Consider the following 26,557-nt stretch of genomic DNA (forward strand, 5'->3'; position numbering starts at 1 on the left):
ACAGGGTCCTAGAAGTACAATGCGAGTATATTCAGGAGACTGCCCACTTTCACAAAGTTAGGCTTCTCTTCTTATACACAACATTTACCCTTTGGCGAAACATTCCTTGGGTGCGCGGTATTTCATTTATGGTTACTGATTACAAAAAGAAAGCAGAGTCATGATGACATGTACATATTTCACGTCGTGCTGCCCATAACAAATCATCCGGCAAGGCCCAACATTTCATCAGATATCGCTGGACCCCTAATAAAAATGGTCATCTCCCCACCATAAAATAAGTGAAGAGAAAGGAGTGAAGAAAGATGTGAGCGAGATATGGCAGGTGTGCGTGCTGAAATGGCTTTATGGCCGGTTGGGCCTAGATACTATCTTGCTTGGCCACTGGGAGGGAACTGACCTAACGAGCTCGGCCTGGGGCAATGGTTCTAACTTGTACTGGGGTCAGGAAGAAGTCGATTAAGGAGTACGTGTCCTTGTGGAATCAAATTCGACTGGATTAAGGCCTATGTAGAGGGCAACATGCAACTAAGGGTTCAGAAGGTAAATGACGATTTCGAGGTGAAATTGTCACTCGAATATACTGAAAATACATGTGCTTGATGTACTCGTCATTTCCGGTCTTTTGATACCAAATTCGTCCTATTTCGACGAAGTTTTTATTCTCGAGTCCGGTACTATTACATGATCCATATTTTTCAGAACCACATAAGGCATTCCCCAAGCACACCCGCAGTAGCCAACATGATTGTCACACAAATCCTCTTACTTTAAAGTCATAGAAAGAAAAGTAAACACCATTCTACCTGCAAAACAGAGCCTGATATTTGACCTCTGTCTTTGAATGCACAGCAAATGTGATAAGATAAGACAAAGATTTAAAGGCCAGTTTACAGAAATACAGTACTGGTGGAAAAATACAGTAAACAACGTTTGGACAAAGGACGGGAGGAACTCAAGCTGGACAACCTAAAACAAAATACAGCCAGAAAATAGAAAGCCAACAAATGTGAGTTACAAACCCCAAAACAAATGGTAGGCAATGGGCAGAATGCACACCAAGGGAAGCTTTCCAAATATTCCCAAGATGTAGTTAGCAAACCAGCTCTCTGGTAGGCTTCGACCTATTAAGCAGAGTTTGCCGGGTTCATACTCACAAAACTAATTTTCTTTGATGACGACCTCTCAAGAAAAGCAGAGCTTAGGAATGGTCGGAGAATAACTACAAATAATGTGAGTTGTCTGCGGTAATACCTGTTTTCACACCAATGCTCACTTTTAGCGGCCTTGGATTAGCGACGGTCTCCTTTTTAATCGACAGGGCGAAGGGCCCTCTTGGCTGGACTCCTCCCATCTCTGTTGCTTTGTGGTCCTCATGAACCCAGTCCTCTCTCCGCCAATCATTTATTCACACTAGGGCCCTCTTTATATCTCTCTCCTTTTACTCACTCTCCCTCTGCTCTTTTTCGCATGCCTCACAACCTTTTTTCCATCACAACCGGTCATATAAAATTCCAATTTATCTACACTGCCTATTTTGGCAACTGATTAGTTCTGCAGCTAAAATATCACCCTTTACTCTAAAAGTTTGGAACAGGTTTACAATTGTCGTATTGACAGTGGTCGTAGGGCACCAACAAATTCAAGAAATATACCAAATGTAAGAAATGTAAGTTGAGAAGGTCTATGCTATATGTGCTTTCCAGTTCACTGTAGCCATCCGTTAAACGTGTAACTTAGAGGCAGACAAATCAAGGTTGGCTTCCTAACAGGGTACTTCCTTTTCAAATTGGGGCTCGCACATAGTCAGTTCCAAGACAGTCAGTTCACAAGTTAGAACAGCAAACCTTGAAGTGCAAACAGTCAAGCACTGTGCAATTAATAAGCATTCACTTCATGACATCACACTAATCATTCCGGCCCGTAATCATCCCACCATTTGTCCCACCTGTTCTTGTGTTTGTGGGGTCAGCTGCGTGCCTTATGGGTTCCTCTATTTTCGTACACCATTCCATCGCCCCATGCCAAGCCATCAGTGAGGGCGGATCATCAAAGCTACAAGCATGGGCAATGTCCTTTTTGTGGATCAGAGCGCCCAGTTCCCCTTCTCCAAATCCGCCAGAAGCTCTAGAATACCAATACACAGTGAAGGATCATTAGGTCTTTCCAAAATACGCGAAAGATGGTAGCCCATAATTCGCAGTCACAGAACCTTCCCAAACTGCATGGAAAAATCGGCGCTCACATCACACACCAGAAGCAATCAGGGTAAGAGCACTTTTGTGCCCACCACAGCCACAGAGATGTCAAATAGGTAGGATGTAAGAATTCCAGTTGGATCAGCCAGAGTCTTGAGGATATCACTAACTCCTGCGGCTCCATCAAGGCCTCCCTCCACTCGCTATTCAAGGTGCACTATTTGAAGTCTTGTTTGTAATGGCCCCCAAATGGTACCAGAAGTGCAGTGTAAATCATCTTCCGCTACAGACTTGGACACCCAAACAAGAAGAGTCATTTTTAACAGTGGGCGAAGTGCTCCACAGCTTAATTGAGCTCCAGCTTATAGGTTTGGGGCAGGTGGACATACGAGGGATACACAGTTGTCTTCCTTCACGTCCTATACACATTTAAACACTTATGGCAACCTGAAATTATTCTCCACGCACCTACTCTCCTTTGCAAAGCTATTGTGTGAAACGAAGATAGTTACTACACAAAGCAGAAAGTCTTAAACGGACACCAGCCTGATCTCATCTATTATTTTGACTCTGGAATATGTCACATAAAATAGGTTACAAGGAGTCCCGTAAGTGGTCCACACACAGAACCTTGTTAGTGACTGCTGCCTTGATGATCAGGACCCTAAGGGTGATGTCACACTCACTGTTAACAGTTAACGACCCATACATAGAGCCTTCTGCCACAACACAGTGATGAAAGATGTTAATGGGGAAGCTGACAAATTACTTTAAAGTGACCAAGGAAATAGTTGCAGCAACAAAGCTGCCTCTAATCTCATTTAGCTGAGGAGGAGCACAAGAGGTTGCCGACACTGCCTGGTACAAGTCAGAAGGATGTCACAAATGGGGTGGGGTCGCACACTACTCACACACCAGCGGGATCGCCCCTAAGGACTGTGGTAAGTGTAATTCGTGTTCCGCGATGCATCTTCTTTCGATTCTCTGCTATCTTCGCTATCTTTGCCATCCCTGGACACGTGTTTCGGGGTATTTACCCCTCATCAGCAGGGATTAGGCCGGGTTCTGGGGTTGCCGGTGGCTGCCAAATATTGCCAGGTTTAGTACCACTCAGGCGCGCAGGTGCGGGGTCCCAGGCTCGTCAGCCAACTGCTCGAGGGAGCTTTAACATTACAAATGGGGGTGGGGTCGCACACTACTCACACACCAGCGGGATTGCCCCTGAGGACTGTGGTAAGTGTAATTCGTGTTCCGCGATGCATCTTCTTTCGATTCTCTGCTATCTTCGCTATCTTCGCCATCCCTGGACACGTGTTTCGGGGTATTTACCCCTCATCAGCAGGGATTAGGCCGGGTTCTGGGGTTGCCGGTGGCTGCCAAATATTGCCAGGTTTAGTACCACCAGGCGCGCAGGTGCGGGGTACCAGGCTCGTCAGCCAACTGCTCGAGGGAGCTTTAACATTACAAATGGGGGTGGGGTCGCACACTACTCACACACCAGCGGGATCGCCCCTAAGGACTGTGGTAAGTGTAATTCGTGTTCCGCGATGCATCTTCTTTCGATTCTCTGCTATCTTCGCTATCTTCGCCATCCCTGGACACGTGTTTCGGGGTATTTACCCCTCATCAGCAGGGATTAGGCCGGGTTCTGGGGTTGCCGGTGGCTGCCAAATATTGCCAGGTTTAGTACCACTCAGGCGCGCAGGGTCCCAGCAGGCTCATCAGCCAACTGCTCGAGAGAGCTTTAACCTTTCCAAATGGGGTTGGGGTCGCACACTACTCGCACACCAGCGGGATCGCCCCTAAGGACTGTGGTAAGTGTAATTCGTGTTCTGCGATGCATCTTCTTTCGATTCTCTGCTATCTTCGCTATCTTCGCCATCCCTGGACACGTGTTTCGGGGTATTTACCTCTCATGACGAGGGGTGATACCCCGAAACACGTGTCCAGGAATGGCGAAGATAGCAGATAATCGAAAGAAGATGCATCGCGGAACACGTAACTACATTGACCACAGTCCTTAGGGGCGATACCGCTGGTGTGTGAGCAGTGTGCGACCCCACCCCCAATTGTAATGTTAAAGCTCCCTCGAGCAGTTGGCTGACGAGCCTGGGACCCCGCACCTGCGCGCCTGAGTGGTACTAAACCTGGTAGATATTTGGCAGCCACCGGCAACCCAAGCACGGCCTATCCCTGCTGACGAGGGGTGATACCCTGAAACACGTGTCCAGGGATGGCGAAGATATCAAAGATAGCAGATAATCGAAAGAAGATGCATCGCGGAACACGTAACTACATTGACCACAATCCTTAGGGGCGATACCGCTGGTGTGTGAGTAGTGTGCGACCCCACCCCCAATCAGAAGGATGTCTGGTGCTGTATGCTAATGGAGGGAGCTGGATCAGTGATGGGTCAAGAAACCAGCACAGCTATGGACACTGTGTGGAAGTTACCCATAGTCTGATGCATGTTTCGAACAGAGGAAAAAGGCTTGCTATATGGGAAGCTGAATTATGATGTCAATGTCTGCAAATCTCAGTGCCGACAGTGCTCGATGGAGATCAGTTCAAGAAAGTGATGCATGTGTTGGCCTCAACAGGATGTTGACATGTTAGTGTCTCCTCAAAGCAAGATGAACAAGAACCAGAAAATGTCTTGTTCGTCTCCAAAGCAGCGCCGGAGGCAAAGAGGTGCAGTTTCCCCCCAAATGCAAAGTGAACATCAACAGGCTGGAAATGCTGGCCCTCGGTAACACAAGAGCATCGGGGATGGTCACACTGGCAGAGTATTACAAAGACCTAAATGATAGCCAAGTCTCCGGTCCACCTCTGTTCTATGTAGGTGTCACATTGACAAATGATCCGGGTGCTCCATAAGTAGGTCTAGGTGCAAGACAAGTTGGGAAGCCTGAAGTACTATAAAGGATTCACTTCACCATAAACACTTGCTGGCTGGAATATGCAGTAAGTGAAGGACAAGTTAGTTACCTTTGGTGTCGCTTTTTCTGATGGATACGGAATCTACCTGTGAATTCCGCACCTTTTGAATATCCCAATGCGCCAGCATTCCGGAGAAACTTTTCTCTATAGCTCTCCAATGTCGAGGATGATGTCATAATGTAACAGCTCCACACGCGACTACGTGTGACATCATCGGAGCCAATAGAAGACCTCATCGGCATGCTGACGTCAGTTTCCACCTATTTTTTCGTGCCTTTGAGGTGAACAGGTGAAATCAACAATCATATGCCAGAGCATATGGTACAGTTCAAACAAAAACTCACACATATATAACCATATATGAATTGCACCTATATTGTATATACATTAGCACATTCATGAGCTTCACAGTATTCAGGATTAGAAATGTCATACTTAAATTATAAACAACACTGTCTTCAGTATACGCACGCAGGCAATGGGGAGGTGTGTGGATCAGTGAGAAACCCACCGGTAGCTACTATATCCACCAGAGAAAATGTTACAGAAGGTAAGTAACTTGTTCTTCTGATGGATACATCTACCTGTGGATTCCTCACCTTTTGAATGGATTCCCCAAGCAGTCCCGTAATGTGAGGTGGGTGCCTGTCCGCATATACCAAAAAATCCTATAAAACAGAACAAACTAAATTGCTGTTCCTCCTAAATTCTGAATCCATGCAATAGTGCTTTGCAAAACTGTGGAGGGAGGCCCAGGTTGCCGCCTTACAGATGTCAACCACAGGGACACCTCTAACTAAAGCAGATAGCTATAGTGGAATGCGCATTCAGGTGGCTACTTCTTAGCCATGGTGAAGCAGATCTTACTACACAGTATTATCCAATGGACAAAGTCCCCATGTGTACTGCCTTTCCTCTCATCCTGCACATATATTCAACAGTCATATGATCGTCCAGCCTGCACTCACGAGTTCTGTTCAAATAGAAAGAAGCTCAGAGCCCTCTTAAGAGTCCAAGCGAAGGAATCTCTCCTCTTTAGATGGATGCGGAGGAAGACTGTCCCAAATGGAATGGCATGACCGCCTTTGGCAGGAAAGCAACCCTGGTTCTAAGCACCAATATGTTCAAATGGAAGGTCGTGAAAGGAGGCTTAGAACTAAGGGCCTGCAACTCATTCACCCTCCAAGCAGATGTTATCGCTACTAAAATATAGTCTTACAAAGTAAGAAGCCTCAACAGCCTACTATGTAATTGCTCAAATTGAGAACACAGAAGATATGTCAATACTAGATTACGGTCACACTGATGCATAATGAACAGAGCGGGTTGGTATTTGGTAGCAAGTCCATTAATAAACCCCAACACTATAGAGAATGTTGGGTGCGTAAACAAAGGAATGCCGATAGGGCAGATAAATATCCCTTTTGTGTCACAACAGTGCAACCTTGCTGCGCCAGGGAAAATGCAAAACGTAAAACTTCAGACAAACAGGCCTTCAAAGAGTCAATCAAATTCTCTCCACACCATTTCACAAATTTCCCCCATCTGCCAGTATAGACTGTTTCGGTGGAGTGTCTTCTGGCCAATAAAATAACATCCACCACCTCATGGGTAAGAGAGAAAAAAACTCAGGTTGCCCCGATTCAATCTCCAGGCATGTAGGTGCAGGCTATGGAGGTGGAGTGTAGAACCTGCCGCTGCAAGAGGAGGTCTTCCCTGTGAGGGAGACTGAGCGGGAGCAAGAGTGAGGAGAACAAGGTCTGTGTACCACATCCTTCGTGGCCAATCCAGGACTATTAATTTGACTTGGACCTCAGCTTGGTGAATCTTCCACAGCACTTGAGGAATTAAGGGTATGGGGGGGGGACATATAAAGCAGCTGAGAGTCCCAGTACAATTGAAATGCATTCCCCAATGATCCTTGCATTGGATACTGGAGGCTGCAGAACGACGGGCAGTGTGCGTTCTCATGAGTGGCAAATAGGTTTACCTGATGGGTCACCCATATCCTGAAAAATGTATTGTATCACTTCTGGATTGAGACGCTACTCGTGATCGGCAGAAATATGTCGACTGAGGCTGTCTGCACGCACATTCAAAACTCTGGCCAAATGATCTGCCAAGATGCAAATCTGTGCTCCTGAACCCAGGACCAGAGATGAAGAGCCTTTCTGCAGAGAGGATACAAACCCTGTTTGTTTATTTACCACATATTGGTAGTATGGTCTATCAAGACTTGATCTGACCGACCATAAAGGGAAGGGAGGAAGGCCATGAGAGCCAGACATTTCCAAAAGATTTATATGTAACAATCTTTCCTCCCCACCCTAAACTGGAGGCATCCATTATTACAGGGGCCACTGGAGGTGGATGGTGAAACAGCTTCCCTAGAGAAACCCCACAATTGTAGATCCACTGCAGTGTCCCAGGAGATCCTGGCCGACTTTTTGAGATCTCCATTGTGTTGAAACCACTACCTGCAGAGGCACCAGTGGAGGGCCCTCATGTGCCAGTGTGCTTGGGTGACCAACAGAATGGAGGAGGCCATAAGACCTAGCAGCCATAAGACCTTCAGGACTGGAATCATGGCTCCATTGTGAAACATTGGAACGATAGCCTAAATGTTCAGTATCCTCTGGAGAGGCGGGAAGGCTCGATTCACTGTAGTGTCGTGTCCAGTACTGCCCATATGAACAGGGTGTGCTGAGAGGGCTCGAAGTGAGACTTGGGCACCTTTAATGAAAAGCCCAGGCATAACACAGTTGCGCTGTTAACCACAAATGGCACAACACCATCTCTGGTGACCTGGATTTGATTAGCCAAATGGCCAGATAAGGGAATACTGTTATTCCCCATCTTCTGAGATGTGGCACAACTACTGCCATCACCATTGTGAAGACCCTAACTGCGAAAATAAGACCAAACGGGAGGACCGCAAACTGATGATCTTAGACCCCCACAGTAAAACCGCGATACTTCCGATGCAATTTCAGAATGGGGATGTGAAAATATGCACCCTGAAAATCGATCAAAACCAGCCAGTCTTCCTTCTCCATCGCAAGAAGTACCTGTGCAAGGGTCAGCATTTTTTACTTTTCCTGTTTGAGGAACAAGTTCAAAATCCTGAGGTCAAGGATCGGCTGTAAACGACCGTCCTTTTTGGGAATCAAAAAGTATCGGGTATAACATCCCTGACCCCATATCTGCTCTGGAACCAATTCTACTGCACCCTTCTGAAGCAGGGTTTGAACCTCCTGTTGGAGGAGCTGAAGATGCTCCTCTGAACAAAAACCTTGTGGGGAGGAAAGGGAGGGGGATACTCCGGGAAAGGTAGGGCATAACCATTCTCTATAATATCTAAAACCCATAGGTCTGATGTGACAGCCCTCCAGTGAGGCAGAAAATAAGCCAATCGTCCTCCCACTGGGCAAGCATGCTCTAAGATGGTGAAGCTAGGGCTGCTTTCCTGCAACGATGGCCGGGAAGGAAGAATAGGAGAAGGAGGCTGGCTAATGGGCAGATTAACGCGGACGACCTCTGGTCCAACCCCTATTGCTCCTGTAAATGGGATTGGAGGGTTATTGCTGCTGTCTTCTCCCTCAAAAGGACAAGCTTCGACCAAACCCCCTGAATCTACGTAAATATCTATAATCCTTAGGTTGCAACTGAACCCCTAACAACCTCGTAGTCGCCTTGCTGTCCTAACACTCTGAAGAGCGGAATCAGCCTTGGCAACAAAGAGCTGTGATCCATCAAAAGACAAATTCAGCAACGTCACCTGTGCATCCGGCGAGAAACCAGAACTCCTCAACTAAGAGTGACTCCTTGTGGCAACAGAGGAACACATTTCCCTCACCACTGGGTCAGCTGTGTCCAGGCCTGACTGTATCACCTGACAAGCAGCAGCCGGAGTGCCAGTCAGAACTCCGCAAAATGTTCCTGGAGATACTTAGACAATTTCAGAACGATATTCCTTGCTGACTCCATTAAGGCATGAATATAGCACCCCAACAGACACATAGCATTTGTGGATTTCAGCACCATACTGCAAGAGGAGAAGACTTTCGTAGCCAATTGCTCCATTCTATTAAACTCCCGGTCTGCCAGGGTTGTTGGAAAAAACACAGGTATCAGTTTTGGTTAACAAGAAGCCTGCACCACCAAACTTTCAGGCATGGGGTGTGTGGCAAAAAACGACGGATGCCCTGGAGCAGGCTTGTTCCTTCTAGCAATTGATCTTGAAACTGCTGCCGAAGGCAAATGCTCCTGCCATATCTCAAGATTAGGTTCAGTAAGAGCCTCATTAAATGGCAATAAGGGCTCAGATGAAGATGTTGAAAACAAAGTACATAAAATTGTTGAAGCCACCGCTGTTGGGCGGGTCCGCTTCCCGGCGTAATTTCCTCGTACTCGCGCCATCTTGCGAGTAGATTGTGCCGCTTTTCGGCGCCATTTGTCAGCTGCTACGTTGTAGGCGTCAGAAGGACGCTAGACGCTGATAAAGGGGAGGTAAATTAGCTGCTCTTCCTACTAGCTGACACAAGATCCCTACCTGCGCTCTGCGTGGTTGGTGGCCGGAGCTGCTGCTAAACTTTTAATTCATCTCGTTTTTATGTCATTTATTTTGGGTTTAAATTTCGCTGTGTTTTTAACTGTTCTGGCCCCCACTTGCATCATAAAATTGTTGAAGCCACCGCTGTTGGGCGGGTCCGCTTCCCGGCGTAATTTCCTCGTACTCGCGCCATCTTGCGAGTAGATTGTGCCGCTTTTCGGCGCCATTTGTCAGCTGCTACGTTGTAGGCGTCAGAAGGACGCTAGACGCTGATAAAGGGGAGTCATGCTAACGCGCAGCGGTCACGCGCAGCGGAGACGCCAGAGTTACGCCAGAGTTACGCCCGTCTGGCCCGGCCGCGCTGAGGACGGGCTGCAGGACGGGCCGGACCCTGGTGCTTTTGATGGGTCCCAGTTATTGCATCGGACTTATTCATTACGGCAATTATTGTCTCTCAGACCCCCAGCACTACCATGTCATTTTCAATTTTCTCCTGATGGTCTCTGCCGGTCACAGGCATGCCATATGTGCAGAACTTCTTTTAATCTGACCACACAGTCTTTTAGGAAATTCTGTCCCTCCTCTTCGCGACTGCCGACTTCATCACCCGGAAAGGGCTTCCTGATCAACGCGCGTTCTCTCATTAAGCACAATATCGCATTTAACGACTTTGTAAGTATGAGGCAACCAGATTGGGTCTTCGTGACTGAGACGTGGGCTTCGGAGTCCTCAGGCCATGATCTCCTTCGGGCTATACCTGAAGGCTATATGCTTCATAGACAGGACAGGGTGCGACGCAGAGGAGGAGGACTGGCAATCCTCGTTAAGGCGGCACTCTCCTGTACGGTGAAGTCTCTATCAGTTCCTTCGGACCCTTTTGAGGCTCTATATTTTTGTATTGTCTGTTCTCCTTCGTTCTCCTTTTCTGGAATTCTTGTCTATAGACCTCCAGGACCGAGAACTAATTTCTGCCCCGAGATTCTTAGAATCCTTGAGCCTTATTTTGGGAGATCTCATTTCACCATTCTTGGTGATTTAAATTTTCATCTAGATGACCTGGAAGCTAAAGATACTTCTACCCTGACTAAGCATTGGAAGCTTGTGACTTTGTCCAAATGGTGCACTGCCCGACCCATTGGGCCGGTCACACCCTAGACGGGGTATTTTCTAATGATGCGAGACTAACAGTTGGCCTGCCCCTGCCGTTGTTATGGTCGGATCATCTAGCAGTACCACTGGAATTAGATTCTCCCCTTGCTGAGATTAAATACGCTCCTACTAATAAATGCCTTAAAAGAAGTTTTAGAAACTTTTCCAATGATGCTCTGGCTCCCTATATCCAACTCACTAGCATCTCATCCCCGAAGGAGGTGAATGAGGCGGCACAAGAACTTGCCGACTCTATTACCAAGGCAGCTGAAGAGTTAGCCCCTATCTCACTCAGATATGTGGCACGACAGAAACCTACAGCCCCCTGGTTTTCCGAATCTCTGAGGCTTCTGAGACAAAAATGTAGAAGGAAAGAGAGAGTTTGGCGCAAATCTTGGGATCCTACAGAGCGTGAGGTATATAAGTGCCAGTTGCGAGAATATAAAAGCAGAGTTATCAAGGAGAAACAGGAATATTTCACCAACCTGACTAGCTCTCTCACTTTACCTAAAGAGCTTTTTAAAATCGTGGACTCCCTCTGCTCTCTCCAGGCACCGGACCCCGTGGTAGGCTCACAAGAGCTATGCAACAATATCTCGGATTTCTTCTATAAAAAAATAGATGATATCTATATTGCCTTACAATCCCAGAGGAATTCTCTGAATGACAATGATTCCTCTGGAATTATGCATCTTGAATCCTGGACTGGAGATCCGTCCCACACCCTCACTCATTTTCCAGCGCTTTCCCTGGAGGGGCTAAATCGATTGCTCGATAGAATTAAATCAGCCTCTCCTTTGGACCCTGTCCCTTTGAAAGTACTCAAAGAGTGTAGGAATACCATTCTACCCCCCTTGTTAGAGACAATGAATGGGGCTATGGAATATGGTGCCTTTCCTACGGTCTGGAAGAAGGCAATAGTAAGGCCCCTCCTTAAGAAACCCTCTTTGGACCCTGGCCTTCTAAAAAATTTCAGACCAATATCCCTTCTGCCTGCCCCTGCAAAGATGTTGGAAGCTCACTTGAACTTTTACCTACCCATCTTTTTGGATTCTTCTGGGTTCTTGGACGGGTCCCAACATGGCTTTAGGAAGCTCCAGAGCACGGAGTCTGCTTTGACTAAGGTGGTAGATAACATTCGCCGAAAAGTAGATCTCGGCCAAACTACCATGTTAGTGCTGTTGGACCTGACGGCGGCGTTTGACACCCTGTCTCCCTCAACCTTAACATCTCGGCTGAGGGAGGCAGGGGTAACAGGGCCGGCCCCGAGTCTCCTGAACTCTTTTTTACAGCGTAGAGAACAGCAAGTGATGCTCGGAGATTTCCTCTCCCCTGCTAAATTTTTGCAATGTGGGGTGCCACAGGGGTCGGCCTTGAGCCCGATCCTGTTTAATATCTATGTGGCTCCCCTCGCGAGATTAGTAAGATCTCAGGGGATGGAGGTGGTGTCGTACGCCGACGACACGCAGATCATGGTGTCCCTGGCCCACTCTGTGAGTACATCCGCGTCCAACTTTAGGTCCTGCATGCAGCCTGTTGCAGAGTGGATGATTCTTAACTCCCTAAAGTTGAACGGCGACAAAACAGAGGTCCTGGTCTTTGGTAAGGACCAGGACGTGTGGTCGAGCGAGTGGTGGCCCTCATCTCTTGGCACCTGCCCCACTCCCACCCAATCTGCTAAGAATCTCGGCGTCATCTTCGACACCTCGCTCTCTATGGAGCTTCAGGTAAACAGGACAGTTGCCACCTGTTGGGGTGTGATGAGGATCCTTAAAAGAATCCTTCATTATCTCTCTTCCCAGGCACGCAAACAGATCGTGATCGCTCTTGTTGGCTCCAGGTTGGATTATTGTAATTCGCTTTACGCCGGGGCCAACAAGTGTCTCCTGCAGCGTCTACAGGTGGTGCAGAACGCGGCTGCGCGATTCGTGCTGGCCCTTCCGTGGCGTGCATCTGCTACTATGGCAAGAAAGAGCCTTCATTGGCTCCCTATCTTTTTTAGGGTCTCGTTTAAACTCCTCTGCCTTACGTATAGTGCCCTTATGATGGGCCCTTCTGATGCTCTTGGGTCCTTGCTAACTCGCTATGTACCCAGCAGATGTCTTCGCTCTCTGGAGCTGAATCAACTGGTAGTCCCACGCTCTAGGAAGGTTAGATGGGGGAGTAGGGCGTTTTCCATCTTGGCACCCCAACTATGGAACACACTTCCTTTGGAGATCAAATCTCAACCTTCACTGGATCTCTTTAGGAAAGCCCTTAAAACCTGGTGTTTCATTAAAGCCTACCAGTAAGTTCCTGTCACCTGCTGACTCAGCTAGATATTGAGCTAGGCGCCTTGACGCCCATTGGGCTAAGTTGCGCGATTACAAATTTATTTCATTCATTCATTCATTCACTTCAGCCAATAAATTAGACTTCAACTCAGTGAGTTGTAACAAACATCTAAGTTGCATTTCTAATCACAGAGTGAAAAGATGTCACCTCAGGTGGCGCAATACCATTTGGGGATAACAATTCCCATTCTAGAGTGGTATCCAGACCACTTGCCACATCCAGCCCTTCAAAATTAGAATTAAAGGCCACAAGTTCATCTTTTTCCAAATCCTGACCTTCTCCATTCAAATATTGCTCCTCCTCCAAAAGCCTATAAGCCTATCTTCTAGATCCTATCTTACGTACCGACCTCAGTGGTCCCACTACCGGCATCGCCGTCTTTGGTAATAATGCCAGCGGTTGCTCAGAAGCCAGTGGAACTGAATATGGGCGACACAGCGCCGGTTCGAATCCAGACGGACTCTGCGACTCTGGGCAATAGCTTGCTTAATCTCCACTACGGCCCCTCGCGGCGGGATGCCTGGCTTTCACCTTGTGGATACCCTGCCGGGGTATCTCACAGGGGAATACCAGGACGGGTTCCCTAAGCAAGCGCTTAGATACCGTGTCGGTGATTTGCGCTATATAAATACATGTACATTTACATTTACATTTACCCAAAAACTGATCAATCAGCCATAGAAACTCTTGCCTCGCTCTTCCCACTCGCTACCGCACCATCTGTCTCAGTGGAGGCGGAGGGCAGGAACCTGCTGGTAGTGTGCCGGAAAGCCTCCTCAGGAATAAGAGAGAAGACAAATGGGGCCAGCCAGCGCACCACATGGAGATGCAGTGCTCTAAAAAATGATGAATATGGCATTTAAAAAGCTCGATGGATTGGACCCCAGAATCAGGTATGGAGGACACTCCTTTCATATGGGAGGCACAGGCGGCGGTGAAGGAGGATGTAGAACAAACAGATCGGAACCTGGATCCGGCTTAGAGCGTCCAGGAGTACTACTAGTCCTTGAAGTCGAAGGCGACGCTGGAGCCACCTCTGGCGATGGAGTTAAATGGATCTCACCTTTTTCCCCACGAGTCCTCTGAGCCAGGGACACTCACTTCGGCAAAGCATCTCTTGAAGAGCGACAACAAGAGCCAAGACATCGCTTCTTCTTGTTCTTCTTTCTGGATGACTTTCAAGAGTAGGGAGATGGTGACTCTGAAGAAGCGGCAACTTTTGACGACCTCTCTTCCCTTTTTTCGCCCTTGCCATAAAGACCTTTGCCTCCCGTTCCTTCAAGGCCTTCATGTTCATCTTTTGACACAATGAACAGGCCTTGAGGCGATTGTAACTCAGTAACCAATGGCATTTGTTGTGCGGGTCTATAATCAACATTTGTCATTCGCATTCCCTGCACAACTTAAATCTGGAATTTCTTGGAGGAGATATCTTCGCTGGCAACAACGTTGGACCTGTATCAAAAGAAGAAATCTCCTACCATATGAAGAGCATAGAAAAAGCAATACGCGTCAAAGGCGCAGGAAAAAAAAGAAGTGACGTCAGCACGCGGATGAGGTCTTTTTATGGCTCGGATTACGTCACATGAAGTCGCATGCGGAGCAGTGGTATTGTGACGTCCTCGTCGACTTGGGAGAGTTGTAGACAAACGTATCCGTGGGATGCTAGCATTGGGATATTGAAAAGGTGAGGAATCCACAGATAATGTAGTCTTATATTCTGATGGATACATCAAAGTGGCATGTGCAGTCTCAAGGACAAAGAAGTATGCAGCAAAACTAAGCAGGCAGCTCAGCCGGTGGCCCAGTGTCATCCCTGAATCCCATTTTAATTACACCTCGAAATGGAGGAATAGTTAATGGGTTTAAATTTATAGTATCATTGGCTGCACAGGCGATCCAAAATAACAATACCATCATGGCTGCAGAGGATGAATAATGTCCATGATGAGATTATCTGAGACAACAAAAACATAGTATGCAGTGCAGACACAGTATCAGGATCATAGTCTCACTGGTACCATGGCCAATACTTTTGAATAGGTGTATGGATGTCTTTGTGCACATCCTCGTAGCCAAGGAGTCTCAGCCAATACCCCCCAAAACATAACAGACATCCGAATGGCTGAAGCACCAGACAGTCCAGGAGGTACAGCTGCTTACAGCAGGAAGTTAATTCCGAATAGAATCACACTCATTGACTCACTGTGGGAACTGTACCAAGACAAGTCTAACTGGCCATGCATTGACAAACAGAGAGATAAGGGAGATTAAAGTCATAGGTGTAGACCACATCAAACCCAATAGAGGAGGTAGAACCAGGGATGTAAAATATAGAGACAAAGAAATGTTTTGGGCCAGCACCATGAAACTAGGTGATAAAGGTCTTAATAAAGGCAGTCCTAGATAGGCATTATTAATCTGAATACTGAAGAAATTAGGAATAAGGACAGTTACAGGGATGTGGAATTCCTATAGCCCGACGCCCAGGACATATTGTTTGGGGTCAAGGGCAACAAGTTTTAATGTGTATTTTGTCTTTGGGACAAGTAGGCTCAACCCCCTACAGCACAAACCCTTTGGCTGCCAGTTTGCAGTAGCACATTAAGGGTCAGGGAAGGGCACTGCCTGAAGTTAAGTTATTATTTGTGTGTCTATGTTAATGCTGTTCAAACTTGTATTCATGTTTCATTAATTGAAAGCCTTTATTATTAGGGTGAGCGATCTAAGTAAATGTAAGTTCTGACTGCACTACTTACAGTGGTTACAGTATAAAAATGTGTACTCACGGTTTCAAAGTTTAGCAATATGAGGCTATGCATAATGCTCCCAAAATGCTCTCTGATTAGATGCAAATACTTACAGAAGCTTGAGAGCAAGATTAATGACTCTTTGATTTCAATATAAAATGTTCCTAAAAAAATGAAAGTAGGACAAAAAAACATTTTGCTAAACTACTGTGAAATTTCAGGTACCGTTTCTTTGCAGCAGCATTTAGTAAAATGTGTTGATGCATGCTACTATTTCGGAAAAATATTCATATTGGAAAATCAGTGTAACCAGTTTCAATAAGATTATGAGAAACATAAAAATAAACAAGCACTGGCAAAGCCAGTAGGTCTGAAGTAATTGGTCAGCTTTTTAGTTTTGCTAATACGTGACTTGTTTTAGCATGGTTTTTGTAAAGCCTTCTTGATGTGAGAGCTGCCGGGCCCTCACCATTATAACAAACATTGGCAAAATCAAAAAAAAATTGGTCTAAAAAAAGCACTCACTGCCACATTAGTTACTGCCACTGAACAAAACTACATTGTGTGCCAATATACTTCTTGTGAAAGAGCTTAATGCCGTCACTCACAGTGAAGCCAGCCGATATAGAGAGAGGGAGAGAGAAGTTTAATAAACACAAAAGGTTGTGGTTAACGCCAGAACAAATTAGGGGCCCTATTATTAAAGAAAGTCTCAAAAGTGCACCCTTGGTATATGTCCTTGCATTAAGTGCAGCTATATGGCTTTCGTGAATTTACAAGAATTTATAGAAGTAGGGCAAGAAATGTACTCCTGGAAAATATTTGTGAACTGAAGTTTATCATGAGCAAATATGCATGTGTAGATTTGCTCATGCGAAAACCCGAGTGTTTGCATGGTCATTTTCCCATTAACCACCTTTTCCCAACTCTGGAAGAAGGTTTACGTCTGCCATTGTCAGGAGTAAATTTCCAACATTTCTCAGTATGGGAAAAGATTAGAGAAGAGTTGTTGAAAACCCTTAAAACATGCAAGTTAGTAGATTTACACAGACTTAAAGGGCATTCCAACCCTGGAACTATTGCTTACCACTACCTTCAGTCCCAGTATGTAGATCTGCAGAAACGTGGCAACATAAAGGGATTGCTAGTATTCAAAAACTACTATGGTATGAGCCCCAGCATAATCAGAGAGGCTATATAAGAGCTCTTATATAATGAGATTGCTGCTATAATTTGTCGCCGAACCACATGGCACCAAAGGGACATGTGGATTTTGTTACAGGACAAGTCGATTTATGAAGCAACTTGCCCCATGGACAAGTAGATATTTTAATAAATTCCACACCCCTGCAGTTAACAGAATTTTCTCTGCTAACTAATAAATGTACCAAAAAAAACCCACTTAATTAACATTATAAATACGGCTGTGCTTTGGTGCGGAGTCCAATATAATAACGAGACAGCACATTAGTACCGTCAACAGACTTACATGGCAACTTCAAGTCTACATAGTTATACAAGGGATTGAAATCAAAATATATTTTATAATACAATTTGAGCACACAGTTAATACGCACTCATTTTAATAGTTGGAGTTCTAAAAACAAAAGATGATATGTGTTTTGCAGTATTAATAATGCAGCCCTTTTAGAAATGTGAACAAACACGAAGTGGAGATCAGCCCATAGGTATTATTCAAAGACTTACAAGTCATTATGCAAGGGTTTGAGTTCCCATATTCATATAGGAGTTGGGAAGCATGAACATTTTCGCTACACAATTTGAGTAATTGGTTTAAACACAATCATTTTTCACATTCTAAAAACATTAGTTGATGCTGGTTTCATAGAATTAAACTGTGGCCCTTTTAGAAATATGGGACCAAATATGAAATGGAGGTTAGTGTTCCAAATGAAGTGAGGACATAGAAAAGATGGCATTTACCTTAATCATAGAGTTATCATAAATCAGTGAAAACATTTTAAAAAAGATAACATTCAAAATTAGAATATTTGTTAAGACACGAAAGAATCATATGGGCAAAATTTGATGTGGTGTAAAATATAAAGAGGCGGCATGTAGATTATGCAAAACACCAGGATTTAGCAGGTAATGTTGATGAAACACAGGCTGGACAATGAAGTATGATACCTTTCTAGAAGTTTGTGACATTCTAAATATCAGGAAAACTAGGTATATAAAATTAAATTAGATTTAAACCAATTTGAAATGTATAATGAACAGAAGACAATTACCAAAGAAAATGACAAAAAACCTTCATAAATATCAGGTAAGTGAAATAAATAAGTTTAACAACTTTAATGAATAATTATATATTTTGAAACCTCACAAATGAAACCTAGAGGTGCTGAAGGTTATACACCGTTTAACAATAAAACCAAATCGATATGACAATTAAAGCACTTCTTTGAGTGAAACAGAATAATAGAGAGATCTCATAATCTGGGACAATGTGTGACCATTACTGATTAAATAATGACAACAAGTTAAACAATGTGCTAATGACGTACATTGTAACTTCAGAATAGAAAATTAACGGTGTTTTTGATTTTACTTTGTGAGTAAAATCACTTGAGCTACTTTGATTGTAAGCAATTGTCATTGTGATCCCCAAAGAAGCTACCAGGATAGTAACTTAACACGTTATTAGACACAAAGGGCTTAAAAAGAATGCAATATAAAAAATATTGACAATGGGCAAATAAAATAGAAAAAAAACTATTTGTGCCACAACCTCTTCTTTATATACAAACAGAAAATTACTCAAGCCATCATGAATTAATTGATGGCTGCCTATCACTACGAAACAATTTTATGCTGGGTAAACGACAGCTAAGAGTGTATGTTAGTCCATGTTGACTTGAGCCTGTCCAGCCACAGAAAGGCATCAGGAACAGTGTGCACACATTGCATGTCAGTTGAGCGCTTAGTCCTACTGAGCAGTGGTATTGTAAGTGGAAGCCATTGTAAATATGTGTGGATGCAGATGTTTTCGCTTGTATGTGTACAGACATCCATGCAGGGATATCATGGGCCTCAATCCCATTGTTATAATTGTTCTAAAGATATGCTCCTTATCTTCCTCCACGGATTGAAAAGATCTCTAGTTTTAGAACAATCAGTTTGAGGTTGAGTTTCAGTTTGTAATGGCCAATCCTGCTAACTACCTATCAAGGCATCCTAGAAATGAAACCAAGGTGGGTGTTAGTCAAGGAGAAACAAGTGAGACTAGTAATTGTGGAAGCAGTGCCCTGGGTTTCACTCTTGATGGCATTAAACAGGCCACCATCGACGACAAATGCATTCACGGTGTCTAGTCTGCTTGCAAGGAGGACAAGTGAAAAAAATTGAAAAACTCAACCATCACTACACAGTGGAAAGCGAACTAGAGGCAGTAATGAAACTTGGCCAAGAGCTCTCCATAATTGTCAAAGAGATTTTGATCATGGGGTGTCACAAAGTCAACCCAAACTTACTCACTGCAAAAAAATGCAACTTGCGCATGTCAACCAGGAGTTGTTTTGCTAAAGGGCCAAATACACAGAAGTGGCCCTCACACCAAGGATGCAGACATGAACTCCTGCTGTTCACTGAAAAATACAGCAATACGCTGTGGGAGAAACTCAGTGCCAATTTATTTAATGCACCTACTTATTGCCATTTTTCGTTCTCATCAATTAATTTTTCAGGCACCAAGAGAAAGAGAGAGCTTGTGTCCTTCACCTCTGAAGAGAGAATATGCACGCCAATCATGAACTTCCACTGAGAAGAAGACTAATAATAGTATAAAACCCAAGAGAGAAAGAGATAGAACTTGGATGTGTAATCCAACACAGTGTTCACATCAATTGATCACAAAATGGTCACAGAATACTATTACATCAAAGGAGGAACATGACTGGCGTCTTAGTCAGTAATGGAGAAAAAAATGAGAGAATTAAGGAGTGAATGAAAGCCCGGCATACTACTCAACGCATCCTTCCCACTGCAGAAAGAAGAGGGGTAAAAGGAAAACTGAATCAAAACATTATAACACAAAACTAAAGAATCCTGTTTGACACAATCCTTGACCCCCACAGACAGATTCACACACACACACACACACTCATACTCTCAAAATTGGTGCCAGAACAACATGCCCATCTGTTTCACGAAGGGCAAACACTGTCACCATTGTTATGTGACCTGAGGCATCTATAGAAGGTAGAGACTTTCTTAACCTCATTAAGAATTCCTCAGTAGCCCCATTATAAGTACTCTTACTAACAAAAGAACCCTCTCCACACATCCCCACATGCTAAACATTGCACCCCTTAACAATCTGCATGGCTACACTAGGCGGATTTACTTCATAGCTCTTTAAAGGTTTATCAAACTTTAGGTCTCCTTTTTTGATCCATTCAGATCTCAAGTTTCTACTGAAATACTCTACCCTACAACCAGTTACACACACCCTCTTAGCCATGTCACAGCACAACTTATCTTTTTCCTGCTTCTTGACGTCTCACAGACCAACTTCAACACACTTGCTCCCACAATTACTCTCAAAACCAATATCTTCTATTACCAAGGACATATTTGTGAAGCTGGATCACGGCCCAGAAACTATCTGAAAGGTCTAAATTAGTTTATACTGTGTGGTGTAATGTAGTATAACCATATCTTCTCACACAAATACTCTTTGCACTCGGAACTCGTTCTCCATGCACTCACAACACATGATTTTTCTGTTCAACCTTTCGACTTGCCCATTACACCGGGGACCATACTTTTAATTGTATAACGTCATTAGTAGGCAGTGTTTGAGATATTCTTCCCCATAAAACATTTCTTTAAAGAACTCAGTTACACTCTTATTGGTGGCCTGGCTCACAAACCTTCACTTTGGGCCACTTGGAGCAGTAGTCAATCAAAACTAAAACATATTTAGGATCACAGGGCAAGTTGTACAATGGAACTGACAAGTCAAAAGCTACTTTATCCCAAGGTAACAGGCCCCCAAAGACAAAACCGCATGCCTTTCCATGGTGGAGTGTCCGCGTCTCCGGGTCTCCCCATCGTATTGTGGCGGGGGAATAGTTATTCGGGCGGTAGATTTTGGCGGGCGGATCGCCACCACCATCCGCCCGCTATCATAATGACCCTCATAGTTTCGAAATTGCACTACATCCCAAATGCAGACCATGCAAAATTCCACTTATCTTTCCTAGCCTTCTGCGAAAATACAGGTCCTACGCCATACAGACAGGCATCAGTAATTATTACACACATCTTCCCCACTTCGGAGAATGTCCCACATAACTGCTTCCTCCTGTGTCTCGTTTCTAGAACCTTATCACAACCTCTCAACCTCCTGGGCAGGATTGAGTCATGTGAGCATACAATCTGACCTCTCACCAGCAATGTATTTACGCAACTAAGTGACACACACAGCTCGATGTTCTGATAAATTCAGCAGAAGTTGAGTAATTGTACAGTATCACAGCTCGTGTAAATGTAACCGGTTTGCTACCTGATTTCTTAAGCCACTGAGGTTTTTTTTCCTTTCCCTCTTTTACCTTTCCACCACGCAAATAAGCAACGTAGATATTAAACCTTATCGGGCTCTTTGATAAATGTATACCAGGCTTTGTACTACCCGTGTGTAAACACCATACAATCGCACTGTTTACAATGTATTTAGCTCATGTATGTATGCAAACCGCTTGTTTAGCACTAAAAACTTTAAAAACGTATACAATAAGTTCCAAAGACCCGAGGCCTTTAATACTCGATTCTCTTAAAGTATCTGTTATCCTCAAAATGCGTTTCACATTTGCCAACAATATTCTATTGTATAAGGGACTTTCCTCCGCTTCACTCTTTTGCCAGAGCATCCTACTTGTTCAAAAATCCAACTGCTAAGCCCCTCCCCTGCCCCTCATACCATGAACCAGGCTCTCTACGCCACCATTGCACTGGCTTTCTTTTTGTTGCTTTGTACGTTCGCTCCAATACAACACCATCTTTTTCACAAAACTACTATAACTAGTGGCATAAATGAGCGTAAAGTATCTGACGTACTTCCTGCATAGGAGGTCAGAGTAGGTACCAAGTGAACCAATATAATGAATGGTAGCTTCTTTCATTCCTAGATATTCCTCCAACGGCAAGTTGCATTGTTGTACTGGTTTCGGTTTTTACATAATACTCAGCTTACAAATTTCAGCAAAAGTGATGTTAGCTAAATGCCAGGACTGACAGAGGGTGCCACACAATGTATTTGGGCCACTTGCCAGCTATGTGCCAGTACAAAAAGTTTGCTTTCACATGGATGACTTTGGGTTCCTGTGTACACAATCAGGCACGATTCACAAGGACGACATCTACTGCCAAAAAAATTGACGTGATTCTGTGTCAAATGTGTTCTGTGCAAAAAAAAACGTACTCAATAAGTCAAGACAATAATTCATGTTTGCCAGGTTCAGCTATGTTACCGTACGTGCACCAACGTGTTTATTTGACTTTTCAAAGCATTACGTCTCTGTTTTTTTAACATTTTTAAAAGGCTGACGTTCAGCTATGGTAATCCCGCTGATCGCCACTATAAAATTACAGTACCGACAGATAAAGTATTGGTTTGCTTTCTTGCCAGGGACTGGCACTAGTAATGCGTGCCAATTTTATTCCAATTGGGAATCAACATTTATTGATCTAGGATTGTATCACCAGGCTTCGAAACCCGGTAGTCTGAGTTGCAAACCGAAAACCCGGTAGTCTGAGTTGCAAACCGTGATCTGGCCACTCATTTCGTAAACCTCTGCGTCGGTTACCGTAAGAGTTAAAAGTGAAGCCTTGGATTAAACTGACCAAACGCCACCTGCATATGTAAGTGAATTATTAGGCAGCTGTTCCCTAACTCCTCACACAAGCACTGTACAATCAGGAGCCCAGTACAATTTAAAGCTTTGATATATAAAGTACAATAACATCCAGTTAGTATAAAAGCACGACAGAACTTGCCTCATGTTCTCCACATTTCTGCCTCCGCTCTTTATCAGACAGACAGGCACTGCCAGAGCCGACAGCACCAAGCAGTGTACAGTGTAAAACACTATTTTGAAGTGAAACTTGAGGGTGCTGTTCATCTCCAGAAGTATGAAGGGGATCACCAGCAGCAGGCAGATCCATAGCAGCCACGACAGATCCATGCTGGGCAGGGGTTGGATGGAGGGGCAACACTAGGTGAAACCGTGAAACTGACAGGCAAGGACACTACAGTATGAAGGAGAGAAGGGGGTGACAGTGGCAGGAAGAGGTGTGGACGGGAGAAGGAGTGGCGTCAAATCTAAATTAGGGCGGAGGGACACGCCCTGTTCCAGAATGCAAGACACACAACAGCATAGGTAGGGTCTACCGGAGAGCACGTGAGCGGTGTTTACGGATCTGATGTGTGGAGAGGGCCCCGGGAGGGAGAGGAAATGTGATCAGTGGGCGGTACCAATCCGAATGATTATTGGTAGGGCAGGTGGCAGGATAGCGGGATAGGTAGAATTCACGAGGCACAGGGTCCGAGTTAAAGCGTAGTGAGTCTGATAGTCGCAGGAAAGAGGCCAATTAAAGGAAGGGGCACGGTTATGATCAATAGAAGCAGTAGGAGGAGCATAAGAGAAAGGGCGGCAGCAGGCGCATAGAGGTCCTAAAATTCACTCGAATTACTGTTTCCGAGTTTGGACGATAAGTTAATGTTTCAACAGATACAAGACTCTATCACGAGTTAATATTCCTGTAGAGAGGGAGTCAGACTCGCCCCTGTGGAACGAGCCTAAGACGTGTTGGAAGGGGGCATTGGCCATATGCCATAACAAAACAAAAGCTTAAATATTAACGCGGAAATATTAAGGCGGGTCACGTGTTAGGGCCGTCCATCGCAGGTACGGAGGGGCTGGGCCCAGGAGACGCGGCGTCCTCTGGAGGGCGGGCCCTGCGCTGGGCGGTGGAGCAGCGCCTCCGCTCCACCCATCAGCAGAGTCCGGAAGTGTTGCTGGGCGGTGCCGGGGGCGGGGTAGGCCGGTTGAGAGGTCGAGTCTGGGGCGGAGGGGGCTGGCAGCGCTTCCAAACGGTTAATCCAGTGATAGTCGGCGGGGAGGGAGGCGCTGCCAGCGGAGCCAGGATAGGGCCCAATGTTTACACTCACGCGGGACCCGCACCGCCAAATACCCGTATGTTTTGGAGACCCGTCCCCGAGTGCGCCTGCGCGGTCCACGAGACCAGAGACAGGCACGCGACAAGAGGGAAACAACCAACCTGGGGCGTGGGGGTCAGGTGTGAGTCGACGAGTATATACAGCTCAAATAGAGCTAATTTGGAATTATCCCAGCTACCAATGACATACGTGCACCTAGAATAGAAAGCAACGTCTCCAAACACTTAAATCGGATTACCATGGCGTTGACAACCATGGCGCGATAAGTATTTTCTTATTTAAAGGAAGGACCTTTCTAATTACCAGACTTCACCGACATTAACCAGTCAGTTAATTGACAGATTTATAACCTTCCTTTTTAAAAAAAAAATTTTTAAGGGGGGGGGGGGGGAGGGGGGATGTGGCGTAGGGGCCAGAGCTGCCGAACTTGGACGTGGGGGACAGGCACGAGTCTTGGCGTCGCTCAACTCTGGGCAAATCACTACATCTTCCCGTGCCTACCAGAATGAACATCTCTGTAATGGGCTTTGTTGCGCTCGCGCATACAAACGCGGGGCCGCCGCATTAATGAGACACGGGACACCGTGCTTTGGTTCCGCGTGGTCCCGACTAACTTCGTCGGCCACGCCTCCTTTATTAAATACTACCGGCGCGTGACGTAACGCGTCAGCGCTTACGTGCGTCTGGGGCGTGGGTAGATTGGACTGCTACCTCGTGCCCCAGCACATTACATTCCTTCTAACCTTTATTAAAACAGCAAACATATCGAAAAATGATGGAAGAGAAAGATGGATCTGTTACCAGTCTGCCAGTCCCAGTTCTCGGATCATCACACCAGAAAGTCAGCCAGTTGGGGCGATGGCGCCGGATTCTTCCGCAAACCATATCTGGACTGTCCTCCTCTGGAATGGGGCACCAGCGGTGTAATTCTTGTGGGGGTGCCACTCCCCCCGGTTGGTGCCGGAGATCTTGGCAGGCTCTTCCCTGGGGTTGTCGGCAGTGGTTGGGTGTCTTGGTCCATCGTGTTTTCCTCTTCAGATGGGTACTGTCCCGGCGGCTCCGCCTCGCCTCATCTCTTAAGTTGACTCGGAATGGCTCTCAACGTGTTATGCCAGATTTTCCGGGGTTTCCCCGGGTGTACCTTCTTGAAGAAAGAAATGTTACGAGTGACGGTTTCAGTTCCTCTCTGGGCGGTCACCATGGTGCCGGTCCGGCGGAGAACCGTCCCCGGTCGGTGCTCGAACGGGAGTCGGAACTTGCTCCCTGGATGCCGATCCTTGATGTACACCTGGTCGCTTGCCTGAATGCCGGACTCTTTGGCTCCTCGCTGGCTGCTGGCGTGGTCGTTAAAGTGAGTCCGGTTGGCCAGGGTCCTCTCCGTGTCAACTTGGGCAGGGACCCAGGTTGGGTGATAGTGTCTTTCACTACTCGGCCCATGGTCGCCGGTCCTGGCGCTGCTTCAGTCGTGAGGTGTGGGGTCAACCGGTATTCTCTCAAGAAACTGTATATGGTCCTCTCCAGCGGTAATCCATCCGCATGTGCAATGCGTATTGCTTTGTTGAGTGTACGCATGAATCTTTTTACTTCCCCATTGGCTTGGGGCCAGCGTGGAGTCACTTTGCGGTGGCGGAGCCCCCAGCTTTTTAGGTATTCTGCGAATTCTTTCCCCTGCAAGGGGGGACCGTTGTCTGTTTTAACCACTTCGAAGATGCCATGCGTGGCGATCGTCTTTTCAAATTTGGTGATGACTTCCATGGCCGCCTGGCTTCCCGCGATCTCCACCTCTGGATACTTTGTGAAGTCGTCAATGATTACTAAGGCATAGCGTCCATCAGGAAGGTGCCAGAAGTCTGCACTCACACATTCCCACGGTCTTTGGGGGTTTTCCTCGGTGATGACCGGGTGAGGGTGATCCGGCTGCCCCGCAGCTAGACACCAGGTGCAGGTTCTGACTGTCTGTTCCACCATCGCATCCATTCCTGGGAACCACACCTAGGCTCTCAGCCGGCTCTTGGTCTTTACCATCCCTTGGTGTCCTCGGTGCGCCAGTTCCACAGCCTGTTGGGTTAGGCTGGCGGGCATGACTAATCTCGGTCCTCGTAGAAGGCATCCTTGGCTATCGAGGTACCGCTCTTCTTTAACCTTCATAATGGACTCTAGTGTCGCTCTGGCTTGTGGGGTCCACATGCTCAGTGTGGCCTGGATGGGGCGCCAGTCATTGGACAGGACAGCGTCCGCTGCTAATTGTAGGCACTTGTCGCTCTGGGTGGCTTCTACGATGGTTTCCAGGCTCATGGGGAGAGGCCGTGACCTTTCCGTCACCAGTCGGATGTATTCCTCGGTATCCTCTGCTTCTTCTCTTACAGCTTTCGTGGCCGCTCGAGGGTGTCTCAATAGATAGTCTGCTGGATTCGTTGATCCTTGTTTG

General features: G+C 45.9%; 1 protein-coding gene across 1 annotated transcript in view; it reads right to left on the reverse strand.

Moving 5' to 3' along the window:
• The window catches only part of AGPAT2 (1-acylglycerol-3-phosphate O-acyltransferase 2), a 492,970-nt gene extending 469,071 nt beyond the window's left edge, over positions 1-23,899 (reverse strand). The window contains exon 1 of the mRNA XM_078641925.1: positions 22,947-23,899. Within this exon, the coding sequence (XP_078498051.1) occupies positions 22,947-23,134 (188 nt within the window). The 5' untranslated portion in view covers positions 23,135-23,899. The remainder of the gene's footprint in view (positions 1-22,946) is intronic.
• Positions 23,900-26,557: the final 2,658 nt, after the last annotated feature.

This window comes from Lissotriton helveticus, chromosome 5_1, assembly GCF_964261635.1.
Source record: "Lissotriton helveticus chromosome 5_1, aLisHel1.1, whole genome shotgun sequence".
NCBI classification, from domain to species: domain Eukaryota; kingdom Metazoa; phylum Chordata; class Amphibia; order Caudata; family Salamandridae; genus Lissotriton; species Lissotriton helveticus.